General features: G+C 55.6%; 2 protein-coding genes across 2 annotated transcripts; one reads left to right on the forward strand and one right to left on the reverse strand.

Moving 5' to 3' along the window:
• The first annotated feature begins 426 nt into the window (after positions 1 to 426).
• Positions 427 to 4,937, forward strand: MVB12A (multivesicular body subunit 12A). The gene is made up of 9 exons (XM_007088349.3): positions 427 to 606; positions 715 to 813; positions 942 to 1,038; positions 2,543 to 2,669; positions 3,447 to 3,566; positions 3,642 to 3,748; positions 3,978 to 4,039; positions 4,329 to 4,385; positions 4,563 to 4,937. The coding sequence occupies exons 1-9, from the start codon at positions 517 to 519 to the stop codon at positions 4,623 to 4,625; spliced, it is 822 nt and encodes a 273-aa protein (XP_007088411.2). The 5' UTR covers positions 427 to 516; the 3' UTR covers positions 4,626 to 4,937.
• Positions 4,938 to 12,592: 7,655 nt separating this feature from the next.
• On the reverse strand, positions 12,593 to 18,352 carry TMEM221 (transmembrane protein 221). Its single transcript, XM_042977328.1, has 3 exons — positions 17,841 to 18,352; positions 15,727 to 15,812; positions 12,593 to 13,062 (listed from the first exon to the last, which is right to left on the reverse strand). The coding sequence occupies exons 1-3, from the start codon at positions 18,158 to 18,160 to the stop codon at positions 12,593 to 12,595; spliced, it is 876 nt and encodes a 291-aa protein (XP_042833262.1). The 5' UTR covers positions 18,161 to 18,352.
• Between the last annotated feature and the right edge of the window lie 661 nt (positions 18,353 to 19,013).

Genomic DNA, 19,013 nt, shown 5'->3' on the forward strand with positions numbered 1-19,013 from the left:
ACAACTCCTCAAGTTACACACGATTTCATGGTTCACGGTGGTCCGTACTTTTTGTTATTTAAACTAATAGCTGCATAACCCATGGACGTTTCCTTTGGGATGACTTCCTAGAACTACAATTACAGTTTTTCAAATCTCTTCCCTAAATGTCCAAACGTGTCCCTGGAGAAGCCGATACCGCAAGGAATTCTGGGGAGCGTAGTTCTGGTTTGGGGCAGGCAAGACCTCGGCGCTGAGTAGAAACACTTCTGGAGGAAGTCGCTGGGCGTGAGAAGGGGACGAGACGATTTTCCGCAAACGTCGCTCATGTGCGCCTGCGCGATGCACGGGGGCGTGGCTTCATGTTCCCACGCGATTGGTCAGCCGTCTTCCAGGCACGCGCAGACAGCCCCCTTCCCCGCCCCGCCTTCGCACGGTCTTCTGGGAGTTGTAGTTCAGACTCCTGCCCTAACCCGGCCGCGGGTCGTCGGCTCGGACATCTGAGTCCGTCCTGGCCTTCGGCTCTGGGCTCGGAGGATGGATCCAGGACCCGGAACCGACACGGCGCCGCTGGCTGGCCTGGTCTGGTCGTCGGCTTCGGCGCCTCCGCCACGGGGATTCAGTGCGGTGAGCGACGTCGGGGGCCGGGAATCAAGTGGGGGCACGGGATCAAGTGGGGGCACAGGCGGCCGCGTCGGGGTAGGAGCCTGGCGCTGACTCCCGTCCACATCGTAGATCTCCTGCACCGTGGAAGGGACGCCCGCCAACTTCGGCAAGAGCTTCGCGCAGAAGTCTGGCTACTTTCTGTGCTTCAATTCTTTGGGCAGCCTAGAGGTAAGGGGCGCCCACCTTCGGAATTCCCGGGGTCAGCCCACCCCCCCGTCCATTTGCGGGGCCCTCCGCCAGGGGCGCTGTTCCTGCTGCAGCATGACTGTCGCTGTGTCCTCCCCTTCCTCCCTCAGAATCCGCAGGAAAATGTGGTGACCGATATCCAGGTCCTGGTGGACAAGAGCCCCCTCCCACCGGGCTTTTCCCCGGTCTGCGACCCCCTGGACTCCAGTGAGGCCCGCGTCCGAGACTGGGGGCGGGGTGGGGGGCCGCGTTCGGGTCCCTGTGGGCAGGACCAGGGAGGGGCGGAGGGACGACAGGCACTTGTTTTCCGAGCCTCGACTGCCCACTCGATGCACTGGGTAATGACAGAGCCGGCTGAGGCGTCGAGCTCTGTTCCAGGGCGGAGCCACATGCCCTGCCCTGCGTAAAAATGTGCCATTGGCACAGCCTTTGTCCCAGAGTAAGAGTCATGACATGTTTTATTACTGTTCCTGCTATATCTTCTTAACTGGTAGCCAAGTAGAACCCTCGCCATTTCCACGCCTTTTCATTTCCAGGCTTTTGCACACAGTTTCCTCTGCCTGGAGCACCTGTCTTTGACTCTTGGGCTAGTTAATGCTTGATTCTCCCTCAGGTCTCTGTTTAGTCCCCACCCCTTCTGACTCCTATAGCCCTGGTGCTGCCCTTCCAGCCCTGACCACCCTGCTTTCCAGCCACCTGGCTCTCCCTGCCTCTCACTGTGTCTTGTCATGTGTATTTGTTTTTTTTATTTTTTATTTTTATCTTTTATTTTTGAGAGAGACAGACAGAAAACTAGCAGGGGAGGGGCAGAGAGAAAGGAAGACACAGAATCTGAAGCCGGCTCCAGGCTCCAAGCTGTCAGCACAGAGCCCCACACGGGGCTCGAACTCACAAACCATGAGATCATGACCTGAGCCGAAGTCGGACGCTTAACCGACTGAGCCACCCAAGCACCCCTGGTCATGTGTATTTGACTCTCAGGGTATATCTATTGATATTAGAGTCGGCAAGCATTTTATTTATTTATTTATTTTATTTATTTATTTATTTTTTAATTTTTTTTAACATTTATTTATTTTTGAGACAGAGAGAGACAGAGCATGAACGGGGGAGGGGCAGAGAGAGAGGGAGACACAGAATCGGAAGCAGGCTCCAGGCTCTGAGCCATCAGCCCAGAGCCTGACGCGGGGCTCGAACTCATGGGGCAAGCATTTTATGTACAGGTCCAGATAGTAAATATTTTAGGCTTTGCAGGCCAGATAGTGTCTGTTGCCTTTTCCCTCCATAATCCTTTAAAAATGTGAAAACCATTCTTAGCTGTGCAAAAGCAGATCTTGGTGTCTTTTGGCTCACGGGCCAGAGTTTGCTGACCCCTGGATTAGAGGACTAAGGAAAAGTGAGGTTGGCAGGGCCAGGATGGGCACTCAGTTCCATCCGAGTCCACAGCTACTCACCCTTGCCATAGGTGTGCACGGTCACCCCATGAATGCTTCTCCATGTCACCAAAGATAAGCCTGCCCCAATGGCTCCTAAAGGCTACATGGAGTCCCCTCCTATGGCTATACCATTCATGACTCAACCACTGACCTAAAGCTATCCAGGTAGCTGCCTTAAATAGCACCCTGGCAAGCGTCATCCTGGAGCCATCTCTGGGTCCCTTCTCTGCTTCTTCCCTCTTCTCACTCCCTTGCCCCCCACCCCCCACTCCCAGAGGCCTCTGTGTCCAAGAAGAAACGCATGTGTATGAAGCTGGTGCCCCTGGGGGCTGCAGACACAGCTGTGTTTGATGTCCGGCTGAGTGGGAAGACCAAGACGGTGCCTGGATACCTGCGAGTAGGGTAGGACCCCCCCCCCTTACCCTCCCCCCACCTCTGGCCTCCTCCCTTGCCCTCCAAGTCCCATATCTGCCCTGCTGACCCTCAGGGAGTCTCCTGAGGCCTCCTGTGCTGCCTTTTTAAAAAAATTTTTTTAAGTTTGTTTCGAGAGAGAGAGAGAGTGCATGAGGGGGTGAGGGAGGGGCAGAGAGCGAAGGAGAGAATCCCAAGCAGTCCCCGCAAACCGACCTGGGGCTCCAACCCCACATGAACTGTTGAGATCATGACCTGAGCTGAAACCAGCAGCTGGATGCTTAACCGACTGAGCCACCCAGGCCTTCTCCTGTGCCTTCTACCGCTTACCTGTGCCTCAATTTCCACGTGTTAAAGTCTCCTTACTTATTTATTTTATCTGGAGAGGGAGGAGGGGCAGAGAGAGGGGAAAGGAGAACCCCAAGCAGGCTTTGTGCTGTCGGCTCAAAGCCCCACGTGGGGCTCAATCTCACGCACCATGAGATCGGGACCTGAGCTGAACTCAAGAGTCCGATGCTTAACCGGCTGAGCCACCCAGGCACCCCCTCAATTTCCGCATGCTAAAACAGGGGTGATTGTATCAATCTTGTAGGGTTCTTGTGAAGAGTGAGTTGATGGGTCTGAAACGCACATTGTGGTGATCTGACCCAGCAATATTAGCTAGGATGTTGCTCAGGGTGCGGGCTGCGATGCTGAAAGGAAAATCCCCCAGAGGGCTGGGGTCACCCCATCAGGCTAGGACCCCTCCCTACTTCTCTCTCCTTCTAGGGACATGGGAGGCTTTGCCATTTGGTGCAAGAAGGCCAAGGCCCCCAGGCCGGTGCCCAAGCCCCGAGCTCTCAGCCGGGACATGCGGGGCCTCTCCCTGGACCCACCTGCCCAGCCCAGGTGAGTCCTCAGGCTTGGGAAGGGGGCGGCCATGGGGGGAGTCAGGCCTGACCTGTGCTGTCCTGCCTCCACCAGCAAGGGCGGCTTTCCAGAGCGGACCCTGTCCCGGGTTGGCTCTCGGGCATCTACTCTGCGGAGGAGCGACTCCATCTACGAGGCCTCCAACCTCTATGGCATCTCAGGTGAGCGCAGAGCAAAAAACTGAGGCACGGGAGTGGGGGGTGGGGGGGTGAGGGCAAGACTTACCCGAGGTTGAAGAGCCAGGAAGGGGTGGAACCAGGGTTGGAACCAGGCCTGGGCCTCCCCCATTTTGTAGGGATTGGGGGGTGGGGATGGCGTGAGCCTCTCTGCTTAGGGTGGGCGGCAGGCGGGCCTCAAGTCTCTTGTGCCTCAGCCTCTCGCTCTCCTCAGCCATGGATGGTGTTCCCTTCACGCTGCACCCGCGCTTTGAGGGCAAGAGCTGTGGCCCCCTGGTGAGTCTATGCTGGGCGCTGGGGGCGCCTGGGTCTGCCCCTGTCAGTGGCAGGGAGGGTCATCCGTGCCTCCAGTGCCCCAGCACAGAGGTCCACGTTCCTGGGTTGGAGGAAGCTGGAGGGTCTCAGGCTCGGAATGGGGCATCAGGAGGGACAACTCCCCAGGCTGTGGCAGGAAGGGTGAGGGGATGTTCAGGCCAATACTGAGGGAGACCCTCCTTGAGGTTCAAGGAATGGGGGTTCCAGGTTGGGGTCCCCGCCCGGGGACTGATCTGCCTCTGCCCGCCAGGCCTTCTCTGCCTTTGCCGATCTGACCATCAAGTCACTGGCGGATATTGAGGAGGAGGTGGGTGCAGGGCCCAGGGTGGCATGCTGGGGTGGGGGGTGGGGGGTTCTCCCCTCCCTTCCCGTCGCCCCAGGCTCCCCCAGCCACACCCCGTCTCCCAAAGGCTGGAGATCGCCGAGTCCCTAGTCGTTTCCACCCCCTCACTCACCCTGTGCTCTCCTCGCTCCGCCTCCCCAGTATAACTACGGCTTTGTGGTGGAGAAGACTGCGGCTGCGCGCCTGCCCCCCAGCGTCTCATAGCCCTTGGTCAGCCCCAGGGAAGAGCCCCCCCTGCCGGACACCCGGGACTGGCAGCCACCCCGCCCCACAGCATCTTGGGAATCTCGGTGGCGCAGGGCATTTTAGACCCTCCGCCACGCAGCGGAGGGACAGCCCTGGAGAAGGGAGCAGGACAGGTCTGCTCGGTGATGGGGTCTCTCGCCCCTGGGCCCTGCAGGGCAGGGGTGGGGGCTGGACGGAAACCAGTGCCTTCAAGTCATTTGTGTCAAAACTCTCTGGTGCCTGGAGGCCACGCGGGCGTCCTCCTGGCAATAAACACCAACCTGTGCTCGCCGTCTGGAGTCCTGATCCCGGCCGCCGGTCCTCTGTGGTTCAAGGTGTTCACCACGCACGCGCAGCACGAGCCAGGGGGCGGAGGTGACCCCAGTGCAGGACATCTAAGGCGGCGCTGCCACCACTCGCCTTCTACAGAGGGGGAATCAGGCTCCGCGAGTGCCTGAGCCGGGGACGTAGGTCACAGAGAAGACCTGGTCCGCCCCTCCAGCATTGTGCAAAATGCGAATAATCGTTTCAGTCACATTTATATTGCGGGGACCCCAGCCTCAACACCTGATGCGCAGCGTCTCTTTCAGTCTTCCCGCACCCCGGTGGGAAGCCCGGGTTTTGTCGCGTTTTACGGAGCGGGAAACAGAGGCAGGGGCCGCTAAGGTCACAGCTGGGATCTGAACCCAGGGCCTGCTGTCTGAACTTTCGAGATGCTCTACGTGTCTCTTTTCCTCTGCCGGGTGACCGGTACGTTCCGTCCATTCTCATTATTGGCGGTAGTTAGGTCCCTTAATGTCACAGCGAAAACTGAGTTAGGGAGTACCGGATTCCGTGGGGGGTTCCTACCAGCCTTTGGTCACATTTTTGTCAAGCAATCGGTACCGGGCCTTGTTTTGTGTGTGTTTCAAGACCCCGTGTTTAATACATACCGCTGATTAGTTAATGTTGAACTTCCGGCCGATAGCGCTGTTAACTTACGCCTGAACAAAGTTCATCTAACCCACACATTTTCTCCAGGAGGCACATCCCTGCCTTCTTGCGTGTGGGGACATTAGGTAGCACGAAGTACTACACGTGGGGACATTTATATTTTTATTTTTAAGTTTATTTATTTTGAGGGGGCGGGGAAAGGCAGAGACAGAGACAGAGGGGGAGAGAGATTCCCAAGCTGCCTCTGCCCTGACAGCGCAGAACCAAGTGCAGGGCTTTAACCCTCCAACCATGAGGTCGTGACCTGAGCCAAGTCCAAGGCACCGATCGGGCACCTTGGGGGCTTTCTTAAACAACAAAGTTGCCGATGAAAAAGCACAACGATGTGAAAAACCTGCCACTAGGTAGACCACAAAAAGGCCACCTGTTTACGGTCTGAGGGGTGAAACAAGACGCCAGAGTGTCACCACGTTCCGCCTCAGCTGGGAATGGGTCCCCCAGTGATTCAAACTACCCCCCCCCCATGCGTGTCCTTGAATGGCCGCAAAGTGCGCAAGTATTGGCTGGGGGGTGGGGTACAAGTGAATTTCAGCCAGTAGAACTCACAAATACGGAATCCGTGAAGAATAGTCTGGACCCATTTGTTAAACGAATAGCCCCAGACTAACACCATTTTTCTCCCACATCCGCGCTCCTTCCTTTAATGCTCTGTCTTCCCTAGGTCCCCACAGCTTCCGGGTGGCCCAGGTCCTGTTGCGGTCAGGAACATCCCCAGATCTCTGTGGCTTCGAAAGGCCAAGGCTTAGTTTTCATTCATCCCACGGGCCCATGGCAGAGCAGCCCCAGACTCGGCTGGTCACAGTGCCTGAAATCCGCCTGAAGGGGCTGCCACCATCCCCTGGCGACAGTGGGGGACGGACTCCAAAAGCTCTTGCACCATCAGTTAAATGCCTGGGCCTGGAAGTGCCTTTGTCAAAGTTCTGCTCACGGGTCATCGGTCAGAACGCGCCCCACTGGGCCCCCAGAAGGGTTGTGCCACCCACTTTTTTTAAAATAACTTTTTTTTAATGTTTATTTTTGAGACAGGGAGAGAGAGACCGAGTGTGAATCGGGAGGGGCAGAGAGACAGGGAGACACAGGTTCGGAAGCAGGCTCCAGGCTCTGAGCTGTCAGCACAGAGCCCGACGCGGGGTTTGAACCCACGAACGGTGAGATCATGATCTGAGCTGAAGCCGGAGGCTTAGCCGAACGAGCCACCCAGGCGCCCCTGTACCACCCACTTGTACCCCCTGTCCTGGGGATCTGAGGGGAGAGACAGCAAGCTGTCCCGGAGAGGTGGGCGAGGGGAAACCGTAAAATGTGCCCCCTCCCCCATACACTTCAGCTGCCTTGGGAAAACTAGGCCTTTGGTCGAAGACGTCTCCCCACCTCTCCCCTCTCTATGCACAGACAGCACCTGCCAGGTCCCGCCCAGGCTGCTGTGGCGCCGGCCGTGGAATCTGATCTGCCCGGGAAGTAAAGGCTGTTTGTTCTCCCTGGTCGCCTTCTTGGCCACCCTGAAACCAGCTTCAGATCACTTTCCAGGGCATCCGCGGGTGACCAGGGGCCCCCCAGATGAGCCGTCCTGGCCTAGGATCCAACTGGGCTTGCTGTCATCGCTAGGCCAATGACCCTGCAAAATCCCAACCCTCTGGGCCCCACAGGGCCTCAGGACAGCCTGGGGAAGGTCCAGGAGAATTGCCATGGAGCCCACCCACCCACTCCTGACTTGGGCCACATCGATCCTGACTGCTATGACTGAGCTCACATCGTGGGCTACAGAGAAGGGAGCCAAAGCTTTATCCTTCCTGCCCAGGCACTGAGACTGAGGCGTCACAGGGCAAGATGAGGTCCCAGCTGCACTGCTCACGAGCTGGTGACCCTGAGCTGTGGCTTAACCTCTCTATACCTCAGTTTCTCCATCTTTCCAATGGGAATCTCAATGGTCCTTACCTCTCAAAGGTCCTTAACCTTACCTGACCCAGGGATCGAACCCATGAACCGGGAGATCATGACCTGAGCTGAAATCTCATTGCTAGAGTTCATGGTATGGATGTACCAGTCTGGTCACCTGTTGATGAGCACGTGGGTTGTCTCTCATTCGTGGCCACTGAGCAAAACTGCTCCGAGCACTGTTGTACGCGTCTCTTGAGGAACACACTCATTCCCGTTGTGCAAATGCCCTGAGTGGAGATTGTGGGGGTGGTAGGCGAAGCCTGGGTTCATCTTCAGCAGATACAGCCAAGCAGATGTCCGAGGCTCTTGGGACCAACACACCCCCTCACTCACAAGGAATGAGAGTTCCAGTCTTCACCAACACTTGGCACTGTCCGACTTCGGCTCAGGTCATGATCTCACGGTGCGTGGGTTCGAGCCCCGCGTCGGGCTCTGTGCTGACAGCTCGGAGCCCGGAGCCCGCTTCAGATTCTGTGTCTCCCTCTCTCTCTGCCCCTCCCCCACTTGCACTCACTCTCTCTCAAAAATAAAGAAAGAAACATTAAAAAATAACATGCTCATAAATTGTTTTTGTGTGTGTGTGTGGGGAGGGGGGATACGCCCCTTGTTGTGCTGAGCCATTTCCTTCAAGGTGGCCTCTGGCCTTCCATTCTAAATGTCACCAGCACAGAGGACGCCAGCTGCGTTCTGCCAATTTCAGCAGATTGCGTGTGCAGAAGAAGTGAAGGAGGGAGACCGGTTGCTGCCTCAAGGGGACAACAGCAGTGATGCCTGTGTGAGTCAGGCATGGTGTTTGGCACATGGTGGGCATCTAAACATCAATAGTTCTTCTCATCCAGAGATAGCGTGGTTAAGTGCTTTCGGTATCCCTCCCCCGCCCCACTCATGCCTACTGTTGCAAAAATGCAACACAGCTCAAGCAGATGCTGTCTGTGCCCCCCGTCCCATCCATCCCATCTATGTTCCTCTCCACATGATGAATGTCATTCGCAGCAATTATCCGCAACCTTGCCTGGGGCTTGTGTGGCCACAGGTGTCCAGCTGGTGCGTAGGGAAGACCAGAAGTATGAGGGGTTAATCTCTCTCTAAGCAATGCCTGATGGTGGTCAGAGGATAAGGACCCCAGCCCTGATCCCTTGTGTTGGGACCACTCTGCTGGGTGTGCTCTAGGCTGTCTGCCAGAGTTCCCCAGCAGGAGGGAACCCTGGTTACCCCCCCACCCCCCACCCCGGGCACTGTGTCCTCATTGGTGCCCTTGACGGGCTCTGGGACTTCCTGGCGTAACCTCCCACATAAGCAAACCACATCCCCCAAATCATCTCAAGGTGTGATTCTGAGGATCCCAATCCAAGGCTACGTCTTTGAGAGACGTTGTCCACACGCTAAGTCCCACCGGGATGCCAACCACTGCTTTTGTTTGCGTGGTCTGTGAAATGAATGGAGACATCGATACCCTTTCTGATTTGGTCCTCACAGCTGTTTGGTGGAGTGGAGGTTACCTGATTTTATTTAAAAAAAAAAAAATTGTGTTAATGCTTATTTGATTTTGAGAGAGAGAGAGAGAGAAACAGAGCATGAGCGGGGGAAGGGCAGAGAGAGAGAGGGAGACGCAGAATCCAGAGCAGGCTCCAGGCTCCGAGCTATCAGCACAGAGCCCGACGCGGGGCTCGAACCCACGAACCATGACATCATGACCCGAGCCGAAGTTGGCTGCTTAATTGACTGAGCCACTCAGGCGCCCCCAAGTTTACCTGATTTTATAAAGAAGGAAACTGAGGTTGCAGGCTGCATGACTGTTCACTGGGCCAGATCTGTCCCAGTTCCTGGAGCACCAAACCCTTATCGGGTACCCAGGACGCAGAGCAACCTGAGCATCTGGTTCCAGCCCCGGGACAACCTGATTCCGGCTGAGATACGAGGACGCTTGGCGCCCCTTCCAGGGCACGGCTGGCAAGGGGGGCACATTTCGGCCGGGCTATGGGCATTGTTCCCAGCTGGCCTTCTGAGCCGGAACCTTGCATAGCTTCCCAAGAGGATGAGCAGGGGTCAGACTGGGATGAGGCTCACGAGCTCGTGGGGTGCAACATTCAAGGAGCTCGTTTTAGTTCAGAGGCCCATCTGCTCCCGCAGGAGGCCTGAGAGCAAGTGCCTCCTTAATTATTTTTTAATTGGGGTGAAATTCACATCACACAGAACTCGCCATTTGAAAGCGGACAATTCAGTAGCATTTCGTGCACTGACAAGATCGTGCAGCCGTCACCACTGTCTAGTTCTAGAACATTTCTTTTTTTTTTTTTTCCTTTTTTAATGTTTATTTATTTTTTGAGAGAGAGAGACAGAATGTGAGCGGGGGAGGGGCAGAGAGAGCGGGAGACACAGAATCCGAAGCGGGCTCCAGGCTGCGAGCTGTCAACACAGAGCCCGAGGCGGGGCTTGAACTCATGAACTGAGAGATCATGACCTGAGCTAAAGTCAGACGCTTAACCGACCGAGCCACCCAGGTGCTCCTAGTTCCAGAACATTTCTATCACCCGGAAAGGAAACCCTGTCCTCACGAGCAGTTAGCAGCATTCTCTTCCTCCAACCACTCGTCTGTCTCTACGGATCTGCCTGCTCTGGACGTTTCCTATGCATGGAATCACACACTGTGTGGCCTTTTGTGTCTGACTTCTTTCCCTCAGCGTGATGTTTTCACGGCCATCCACCTTGCAGTGCTATGTCAATGCTTCGTCCCTTTTTATGGCTGAGTAAATATTCCATTGTATGGATCGATCATATTTTTTTACCCACTTACCTGTTGAGGGACATTTGGGTTGTTTCTACCTTTTGTGACTAGTGCTGCCGTGAACGTGTTTGCGAAAGAGTTTGTTGGAATCTCTGTTTTCAATTCTTTTAGGCCTCCAATTTTGCACCCACACCCTGGTCCTTGCCCTGGGGACAAGGCTGAGGGGTCCAGCTTCTGGTTCCCCTGCCCGCTGCAGGAGATGAGGCACTCCTCCCTGGCAGACAGCTGTGGTCCTCCCTCCTCTGCTCCTCTCCCACCCTCTCGGAGCCCTCGGGGCCTGCCCCATTCCAGGGGATTCTCCGAAACCGCAGTTTCCAGGGTTTCTCGGTCACCTGCTGTGGCCTGGAGCCCACTGTGAACTTCCAGCCATCGCCACCACGTGGCCTCACAGCCTGGGCCTCAGTCTTCCCATCTGTAAGTGGGGTTGTCCTGAAGATTCACCGAGGCCAGGAAAGTGCCTGGCATGTGCCCGCAGAACCAGGCTTGTGAGAAGGATGGGACACTTATTTTGTTTGTTTTTTAAAGTAAGCTCTATGCCCAACGTGGGGCTTGAACTCACGACTCCAAGATTAAGAGTCACATGCTCTACTGACAGCCTGTCAGGGGCCCCAACATTTATTCTGGATTTATCTTCACTGATATTTATCATGCTCCCCAAGAACCTATGTTACTGGCTACCCCACATGTCAGGCACCCTGTGGAATGTTCGTGTGTGTTCTCTCTCCACTCCCCCAGCAAGGAGGTGTTCTGTGCAGCTTCCTGGTGGCTCTGGGAGGTGGCAGCCGGAGACAGTGGGCCACCTGGGTCTGGGTATATCTGATCAGCAGGGTCCCTGCCAGGGTCACGCTTGGGGACTAACCGCCTCCCACCCCCCCACCCCCCGTCGCCACCGCTGGGTGCTGTCACCTCTCTGACCTTTGGAAAGGGTCCTAGGGGGGCTTTGAGCCACTATGTGGCTGAGTCACCTCTACTCCGCGAGCCTTGGAGTACCTCTGTGGTCCAGGAAGGGACATACTGGGAGAATTCTGGGGATATCTGTCCATTTGGGGTCGGGATGAAGGCCAGGCATCCATCCCCCCACCCCCGGTGAAATTTACATACATGAGGATTTGTGGGACCTGGGTCCCTGACTGAGGTCTACAAGGAACATACCCTTGCTCCCCACTTCTGCCTCCTCACCCCCACTCCTGTCACTCCATCCATCACCCTGGGCCTGGGCTTGGCCACACAGCATGTTTGGATGTGGCTCAAGTGACAAAGGAGATAGTGAGGGTCGGAGTTTATTTGAGGGTCGTGCAGAACGGGAGGAGGGGGGGCCAGGGCCTCTGGAGACCCTGAGGGCTCTGAGTTATCCACTCCAAGCCTTGTCAGTTTCGTGAGCCCCAGAAAGTGGTCATCGACCCCGCCTTTTCCTGCCACTGCGCACCCCACCCGACTGACAATGGCACAGGTTGACATGCGTGGAGGACCTACTGTGCACAGGCACCTGGAATGGCTTACACCGAGTCTCACAGGAACCCTAGGAGAAGAAGCTGCTTCTGTCCCCATTTTATAGACAAGGAAAGTGAGACACAGAGCAGCGAAGTCTCTGCCACAGCCAGAAGTCTGGGTCCAGCCCCTCAGGTTTACCCGTGGCCCTGGGTTGCTCTGAGCTCAGCACACACAGATTTCAAATGCTCACAGCCCGGAAGACGTTGCAGAGTCTGAGACTTGCACTGCCAGCAGCATGGGGGTTACAGAACCCAGGTTCAAATCCTGCCTCTGACGCTCAGTACTGGCCATGGGACTCCTGGTGAGCCACTGCCCCTCTGTGGACCTCGGTTTCCTCATCTGTAAAATGGATGGAGACATTTAGAGAACCACGGCATAAGCCCAACCCTCCCTCCTGCCTATAACATCTGGATAGCTACATTTCCCAGCCTCCCCTGCCGCGAGATGTGGCCATGTGACTGTTCTCGCCAGTGAGGTATAAACAGGAGGGACCCCAGGCTTCCCGGGGAGATTTCCAGAAGATACCGAGCCTGCCCTGGCCTCTGCCTTTCCCTCTGAGAGGAGATGAAGGCTGGAGCCCTGGCAGCCATTTTGTGCCATGAAGCAACCTTCAGGACAAAAACCAGGGATGCTGTGAACTGAGAAATCAAGTCATACTGCTACTATGGCTGAGCCTAGACTTATCTTTACAGAATCCTCTTCCTGCTGCCTGATCCCAGGTCTCTGTCCCTGGTCCCTGGGTTCACACCAGGGTGGAGTCCTTCCCTGAGCCCCCTGGCCTGTGGCCCAGCATGCTGCGCATCTCATGGGTGATCCCTTCCCAGTGCCCCCTGCCAGCTGACAGTGTCCGGTGCATGCGGGATAAAGGCAGGCTGCCCTCCCAGCCTCCTCCCTTGGCCGTAGGCGCTGTAGCAGCACCCGTGGGTCTGACGGGGTCCCCAGGTTCTGGGAAGGATGAGTAGGGGGTCCGGTGGTGGGTACCCTGCTGGGGCTGAGCCCTGGGGCTGGCCTTGGAGACTTCGGCAGGACGGACAGGATCATCTTCAAAGTGCGGTGGGGACAGTTCGTGGAGGCCACGGCGGGTGGCCCGGGCAGCTCGGACCAGGGTGTGGGTCAGTGCCGCCACCAGGACCAGAGCACCCACTCCGAGGATGGAGGCGGCGGCTGCACCTGTCTCGATCTCAAAGAGCAGCAGGGCGTAGATGGACAGTGCTGGAAAAACAAACGGCTTTCATTCACTTAGTCCACAAACGTTTGCTCCCCAAACCCTGGGAGAACTCCCCAAAAAGAGGGCAGTCACAGACACCCATACAACATGCTAGGCACACAGCTTCACCCATCTAATCCTCTCACATCGTTGTCACATCGTTGTCACATCCATTTTCCTATAAAATGGTAAACTTCCGTGCCTTATCGTGTGTACTTGACTACAACTGAAACAACCCAGATCTCAGGCTTTCTGAATCCTGGTGATTAACTTTCAGTGGATCACAGCCCCTCTCTGGCCTCAGGTTGCCGGTCTGAACAAGACTGTTGCTGACCTGACCTTGAGGACCGACCTGTACTAGTTTTCTGTTGGCCTGTCCAACGCCCAGTTGGCATCATTCTTTTTGATGAGGACCGTCCTGTGCATTGTAGGACACTGAGCAGCTTTCTACCCACGAGGCACAATAGCGTTCCCTCCTGCCCTGTCATGACAACAAAAGAGGTCTCCAGATATCGCCAAATGTTCACTGGGTCAGCAGAATCAGTTCCCATTGAGAACCCCTGGTCTAGTCCTTACCCTCACCCTGATTGCTAACGTAGGAGCACTGACCCACCTCTCTGGCATCAGTGTTGTGTATGGTACTAGGCTTGGCCAATCAGAGCATTGATTCCTCCGGTTATAGTGATTGGTGCAGGGCTAGCACATGATCCGAGCTCAGCCAATCAGAGCCTGTCCTGGGACCGCTGACTGGGATACGGGTAGGGAGGAGTTTTCTTACAGCAGCAGCAGCAGGGGACTTGGTAGTGGAGAAGCCCAGAGTGAATGGAAGACTTCTTCACACTTTGTGGGCTGTTTTTATGCTTTCTTCAGCTCTGTACTTTTGTTTAAAAAAAAAATTGTTTTTATTTCATTTTTCAGGGGGGGCAGGGGCAGAGAGAGAGGGAGATCTGAAGCAGGCTCCAGGCTCTGAGCTGTCAGCACAGAGCCCGATGCGGGGCTCGAACTCACGGAGTGTGAGATCGTGACCTGAGCTGAAGTCGGCCGCTTAACCGACCGAGCCACCCAGGCGCCCCTGCACTTTGGCTTTTAAGATGCCACACTGCATCATGTTTGACATATTAAAATGAGGCCAAGGACCCTTTTTGCTCTAAACATTTTTTAAAGCGTGTGTGTTTTGTTTTGTTTTTTTAATTATTCTTTTGGCTCTGGTCAGCAACGATGGCTAATTGGATGATTGGCTGGACGTGGTCAGGAATTCTTGCTGAGTGAGGTCACCTAACCTCAAAAAAGAATCTAAATGGGAGCTGAACAAATTCTTAATTTAACACTTAATGAGGCTGACGTGGTTACCTTTTTTTTTTCTCTCTTTGTGAGTTTTCTTGTATATTAGAGCGAGCATATCTTATTCTCCAAGTCTCCAACATTTTTTTTTTTTGCCAGCCTGTGAAAAGGCTCGAGTCACCCCTCCTCTCTCCTTTTTTTTAAAAAAAATTTTTTTAACGTTTATTTATTTTTGAGACAGAGAGAGACAGAGCATGAACGGGGGAGGGGCAGAGAGAGAGGGAGAAACAGAATCGGAAGCAGGCTCCAAGCCATCAGCCCAGAGCCCGACGCGGGGCTCGAACTCACGCACCGTGAGATCGTGACCTGAGCTGAAGTCGGACGCTCAACCAACTGAGCCACCCAGGCGCCCCTCCACTCTCCTTTTTTAAAGAAAACTCACATCTGGAGCATTTTATTAAGTCAAGCAACAAAAGTTCTGCAGAGTTCCCTGCCTGTGATATACGCGTATGTACCCCTGTATTCCCATAATGAACCCTAGGCTCGCATCTCACAAAGAAATATTTTAAATATATCTTCTAAACTTCTGTTTCTCTGTCGCAGGAATAAGAGTAAGGCAATCATAGCAAATTCCTTGGTTTTCATTCAGCTGGAAATTATTTTCTTCCAGGAAAACAGGTTGCTTAGTGATCTAATGTGTGATTCAGCACCGAACCTGCAGCCCCATCAACACATTTTCCAAGATTAGAACAAAACAGAAGATGTCAGGAGTCTCTTTAAAGAGACTTGATGACTTGATTCCTTTACCAGCAAGCGTGGGTGAGAGACTGTTGAGCTAAGAAAAGTTATATTACAAGTCAGGGAAGGAAAGCCAGTGTGGCATGTTCTTTCTTTTTTGCTCTGCTTCCTGTTTTGGGATTTACAACTGCATTTCTGGTTTATAAAGCTTTTTTTTTTTTTTTTTTTTTTTTTTTTTTAACTTAAGGCATTCTTGAGCTGGAGGTTCTGATATTTATAAGCAAATGGTTTTTGCTAAGACCAACCTGTGAAACACTATCTCTAGAAAGCCACCAAGGACATGGACACTTTTGTTCAAACCAGACGTAGAAAAGCTGATGAATCCAAAAGGGTTCTGAAGGCAACTACTGCTCGTGGACCCCCCCACCCCCACTGGAGTCAGATGCTTTCATGGGCTTTTGCGGGGATTCACCTTGAATGCCCTCAGCGATTCTATAAGGCGGGGACGGTACACGTCCCCACTTTACCGGTGAGGAAACTGGGACGCAAGGGAGTCTGCCGAAGGTCCCAGAGCAAGAAAGTGTGTCAGACAAAGCCACCCCAGCCCGGGGCTCTACCCCCCCCCCCACATACCCTCCCCCGGCACGCACCTGCTAAGTAGACAGAGACCCCGCAGCAGAAGAGGCCAAGGGCCACGTGTCTGAGGAGGCGGCAGTCATAGAGAAACCAGTCAGACCTAGGAGGGTGGGGGGCAGGAAGAAAAAGGGCTCAGGGGGTGGGGCTGGTGGGGGGAAGCCAGGGAGGAGAAGGAGGGGGAGCTTTGGGGGATCTGAGTTCTGTGTGAGGACCTGACCATCTATCCAGCCATCGGTCTCTCCATCTACCCGCTCATCCATCCACTACCATTTACTATCTACCAATTTCCATCGGCTGTTCAACCACACAGCCAGCCAGCCATTTAGCAAGGCCCTATTGATCCATCCACCCACTTATTTAAACAGCCACCGTCCGTCCATCCATCTATCTGCCATTCACCACCCATCCACCACCCGTCTCCTGCGACCCATCCACGCACATCAGTCCATTCACACATCCAGCACTCATGAAGCAGCTATTACGCGGGGACACTTGTTAGACACCTGCCTTCCATTGTTTTCCAGACCACAAACTTATTTGGGACACGAAGAGACGGAGCTTAACTCGCCATCAGAGGTGACAGAAACAGGGATTCCCGAGGGCTGAGACGGACCGAGGACTTAGTTTTGAGCCTGGCGCTGGGCTGAGTGCTTCGCCGGGTGCGTTCTTCCTTCCCCACTCCTCGAGGCTTAGGAAAGCCTCTGCTATCACTCACCTCCCACCGACAACGGTGGAAGTGGCCTCCTCTCTGCTCTCACCTTTTTTGCACAGCGGCTGGAGGGGGTGATTGCAAACCTAAGTCAGGTCACATGCCCCTCCTTGCTCACAACTCTCTCAGGCAGAGTAAACCCCCAAAGTCTGCACCACAGCACAGAAGCCCAGGATGGTCTATTTCCCCTGATTTCCTTACCCTTATCTCCCTCATCTCTCCCTCCAGCCACACCAATCACCTCGACCTCTAACACCCCAAGCTCATTCCTGCCCCAGGGCCTTTGCACATGCTGCCCTCCCTCCCCCCATCACAGTCCTCCAGATCCCCCAAGCTCATTCCTGCCCCAGGGCCTTTGCACATGCTGCCCTCCCTCCCCCCATCACAGGCCTCCAGATCCGCCGCCTCTTTTCCTCTTTCAAGTCTCAGCGCAAGCCTCCCCGGATGGTCCCGCCTCAACCACACTTACCCTTTCCGCTTCCACCCCATCACCCCATTTTCTTCCTTTCCCAGCATTCAGCCTCACTTGATATTTCTGATCTGGCTTGTCGCTATTGTCTACCCCACCAGGGCCGGTCTGGGTCCACCTGGTTCCTGCTGTGTCCTCTATTTCCAGTGCTGGGTCAGCCCCCTGCAGGTGCCCAATACATATTTGTCGACTGACTCCCTGAGCTATCGAATGAATAGTTTAGGTGGAATCTACTCCAAATGGTGGACGTTCCCATCTGCTCAAATCCATGGAATCCTGGACCAATGATTCTGGCTCTCCTCCCCGGGCATCCTGGAGGGAAACACTTGGATGTGGGGCAGCCGAGTCCTTGACTCAAGGAAGGTCCCTCACTCTACATTCACTGCCCGCCCCCCGCCCCCCGCCCCACCCCCGCCACCTCCCCAGGGTTCATGTGCCGGAGCTCAGATGCCCGAGCCAGGGCACAGGCTCTGGCTCAGCCCAGAGAGATCAGGACCCTGGCCCCTGTCGGAGCCGCAGTTACAAAGGGAGGCAGTAACGTTCAGCCGCCGCGGGGCGAAGGGGGTGGGGGGACTTCACTGAGCTAATCCTTGGAAAGCAAGAAGCACGAAGAGTGTGGGGTTCCCTAAATGACACGCGCTATCAGCGCAGGAGCTAGCTGACCCTGGGCCCTCTATGAGCCTCAGTTTCCACCTCTGTAAAATTCGCACCTGCGGTAAATTTTCAACTACTATAGGATGGAGGGAGGGAGAGGTGATAGAAGTTGGGGATGGAGAGAGAGGGGAGGAAGGCAGGGAGGGATGGAAGAAAGGAGAAGGGGAGGGGGATAAGGGAAGATCCACTCCCCCCGCCAACCCCCCCCCGCGCAACCTGAGGCCCAGAGAGGGGCGGCGGCTCGCCGGGCTCGCCCAGCCCCCAGCCGGGCGTCGGGGTGGAGGGGCTTGTCCTACCTGCCGGGACCCGGCCCCCGCGCCAGTTCGGCGCCCAGGTGGCCGCAGAGCGCGGCGAGCAGAAGGCTGGTGAGGCCCAACACCAGGGCGAGCGCAGCAAGCGCGGCGGCCAGAGGCAGCAGCGCCCCGGCCGCGTCCTCGGGCAGCCCTGGGCCGGCGTCCAGCTCCGGGCCCAGCCCGTCGGCGCGCATTCCCCGCAGCTCCGCGCGGCCCGCCTGCAGCTGGAACAGCAGCTGCGCTCCCAGCGCCGCCAGCACCGCCGCCGGGATGCCCAGCAGGGTCATCGCGGCCAGCACCCGGCCCCCGTAAGACCGGGCCATGGTAGGGGTCCCGCGGGCCTGGGTGGGGGGCGGTCGAGGAATAAAAGAGATTTTTAGCGGCAGAGAAGTTGGGCGGGAGTCCAGGGGCCCCCAGGAGTTCCGAAAGGGGGCGGGACCGCAAGGGGTGTCTGAAAATCGGGGGGCCGTAGGGGGATTGGGACGCCGATCGCAGCGGGGATGAGGAAGCTCCGCGAAAACTTGGGACAAAGTCTTTTCTCCTCCCTCTGGGGACCCTGCGGGCGCCCCCTCCCGGCCTCCAGGTCCTGGCTGGGCGGGGCCGGCGCGGGGCGGGGCGAAGAAGAAACCGAGGGGGCCCCAAGAGCTGCAAAAGCTCGGTGGCCGGATCCAGGGAGCCCCACAAGTCCCCAAATTCATTAAAGCGACCCCCCACTCCGCCCACTGTCCTTTCACTGTTTAAAACAAAACAAACAAAAAAAAGGAAGCTTGAACAAATTTTTAAATCATTCACTTTTTAAAATTCTTTTTTAACGTTTATTCATTTTTGGGAGACAGAGGGTGAGTGGAGGAGGGGCAGAGAGAGAGGGAGACATAGGATCCGAAGCAGGCTCCCTGCTCTGAGCTGTCAGCACAGGGCCCGGCGAGGGGGGGGGGGGGGCTCAAACCCACCAACCCTGAGATCATGACCTGAGCCACCCAGGCGCCCCTTAAATAATTCACCTTGATATTTGGTCTCTTACCTGCAGTTGGCTGTGATTTCCCCTCTGTCCAACCTTTTTTCAAGGCTTTGCAGAAATGTTGCCTCCTGGGTGAGGCCCTTCTGCACCCCCCTTGAGTGGGCACCCCTATATCTTGCTACAAGTCTTTGGTTATTATTTATTTTTCAGTTTTAGAA

The sequence above is a fragment of the Panthera tigris genome, chromosome A2 (genome assembly GCF_018350195.1).
Source record: "Panthera tigris isolate Pti1 chromosome A2, P.tigris_Pti1_mat1.1, whole genome shotgun sequence".
NCBI lineage: Eukaryota > Metazoa > Chordata > Mammalia > Carnivora > Felidae > Panthera > Panthera tigris.

Excerpts from the sequence above, each read along its gene's own strand:
- MVB12A (XM_007088349.3), top strand. The coding sequence starts at position 517 with ATGGATCCAGGACCCGGAACCGACACGGCGCCGCTGGCTGGCCTGGTC. Across the intron at positions 814-941 it reads ATTCTTTGGGCAGCCTAGAG|AATCCGCAGGAAAATGTGGT; the intron begins GTAAGGGGCGCC and ends TTCCTCCCTCAG. Across the intron at positions 2,670-3,446 it reads CCTGGATACCTGCGAGTAGG|GGACATGGGAGGCTTTGCCA; the intron begins GTAGGACCCCCC and ends CTCTCCTTCTAG.
- TMEM221 (XM_042977328.1), bottom strand. The coding sequence starts at position 18,160 with ATGGCCCGGTCTTACGGGGGCCGGGTGCTGGCCGCGATGACCCTGCTG. Across the intron at positions 15,813-17,840 it reads CGGGGGCCGGGTCCCGGCAG|GTCTGACTGGTTTCTCTATG; the intron begins GTAGGACAAGCC and ends CCACCCTCCTAG. Across the intron at positions 13,063-15,726 it reads GGTCTCTGTCTACTTAGCAG|CACTGTCCATCTACGCCCTG; the intron begins GTGCGTGCCGGG and ends TTGTTTTTCCAG.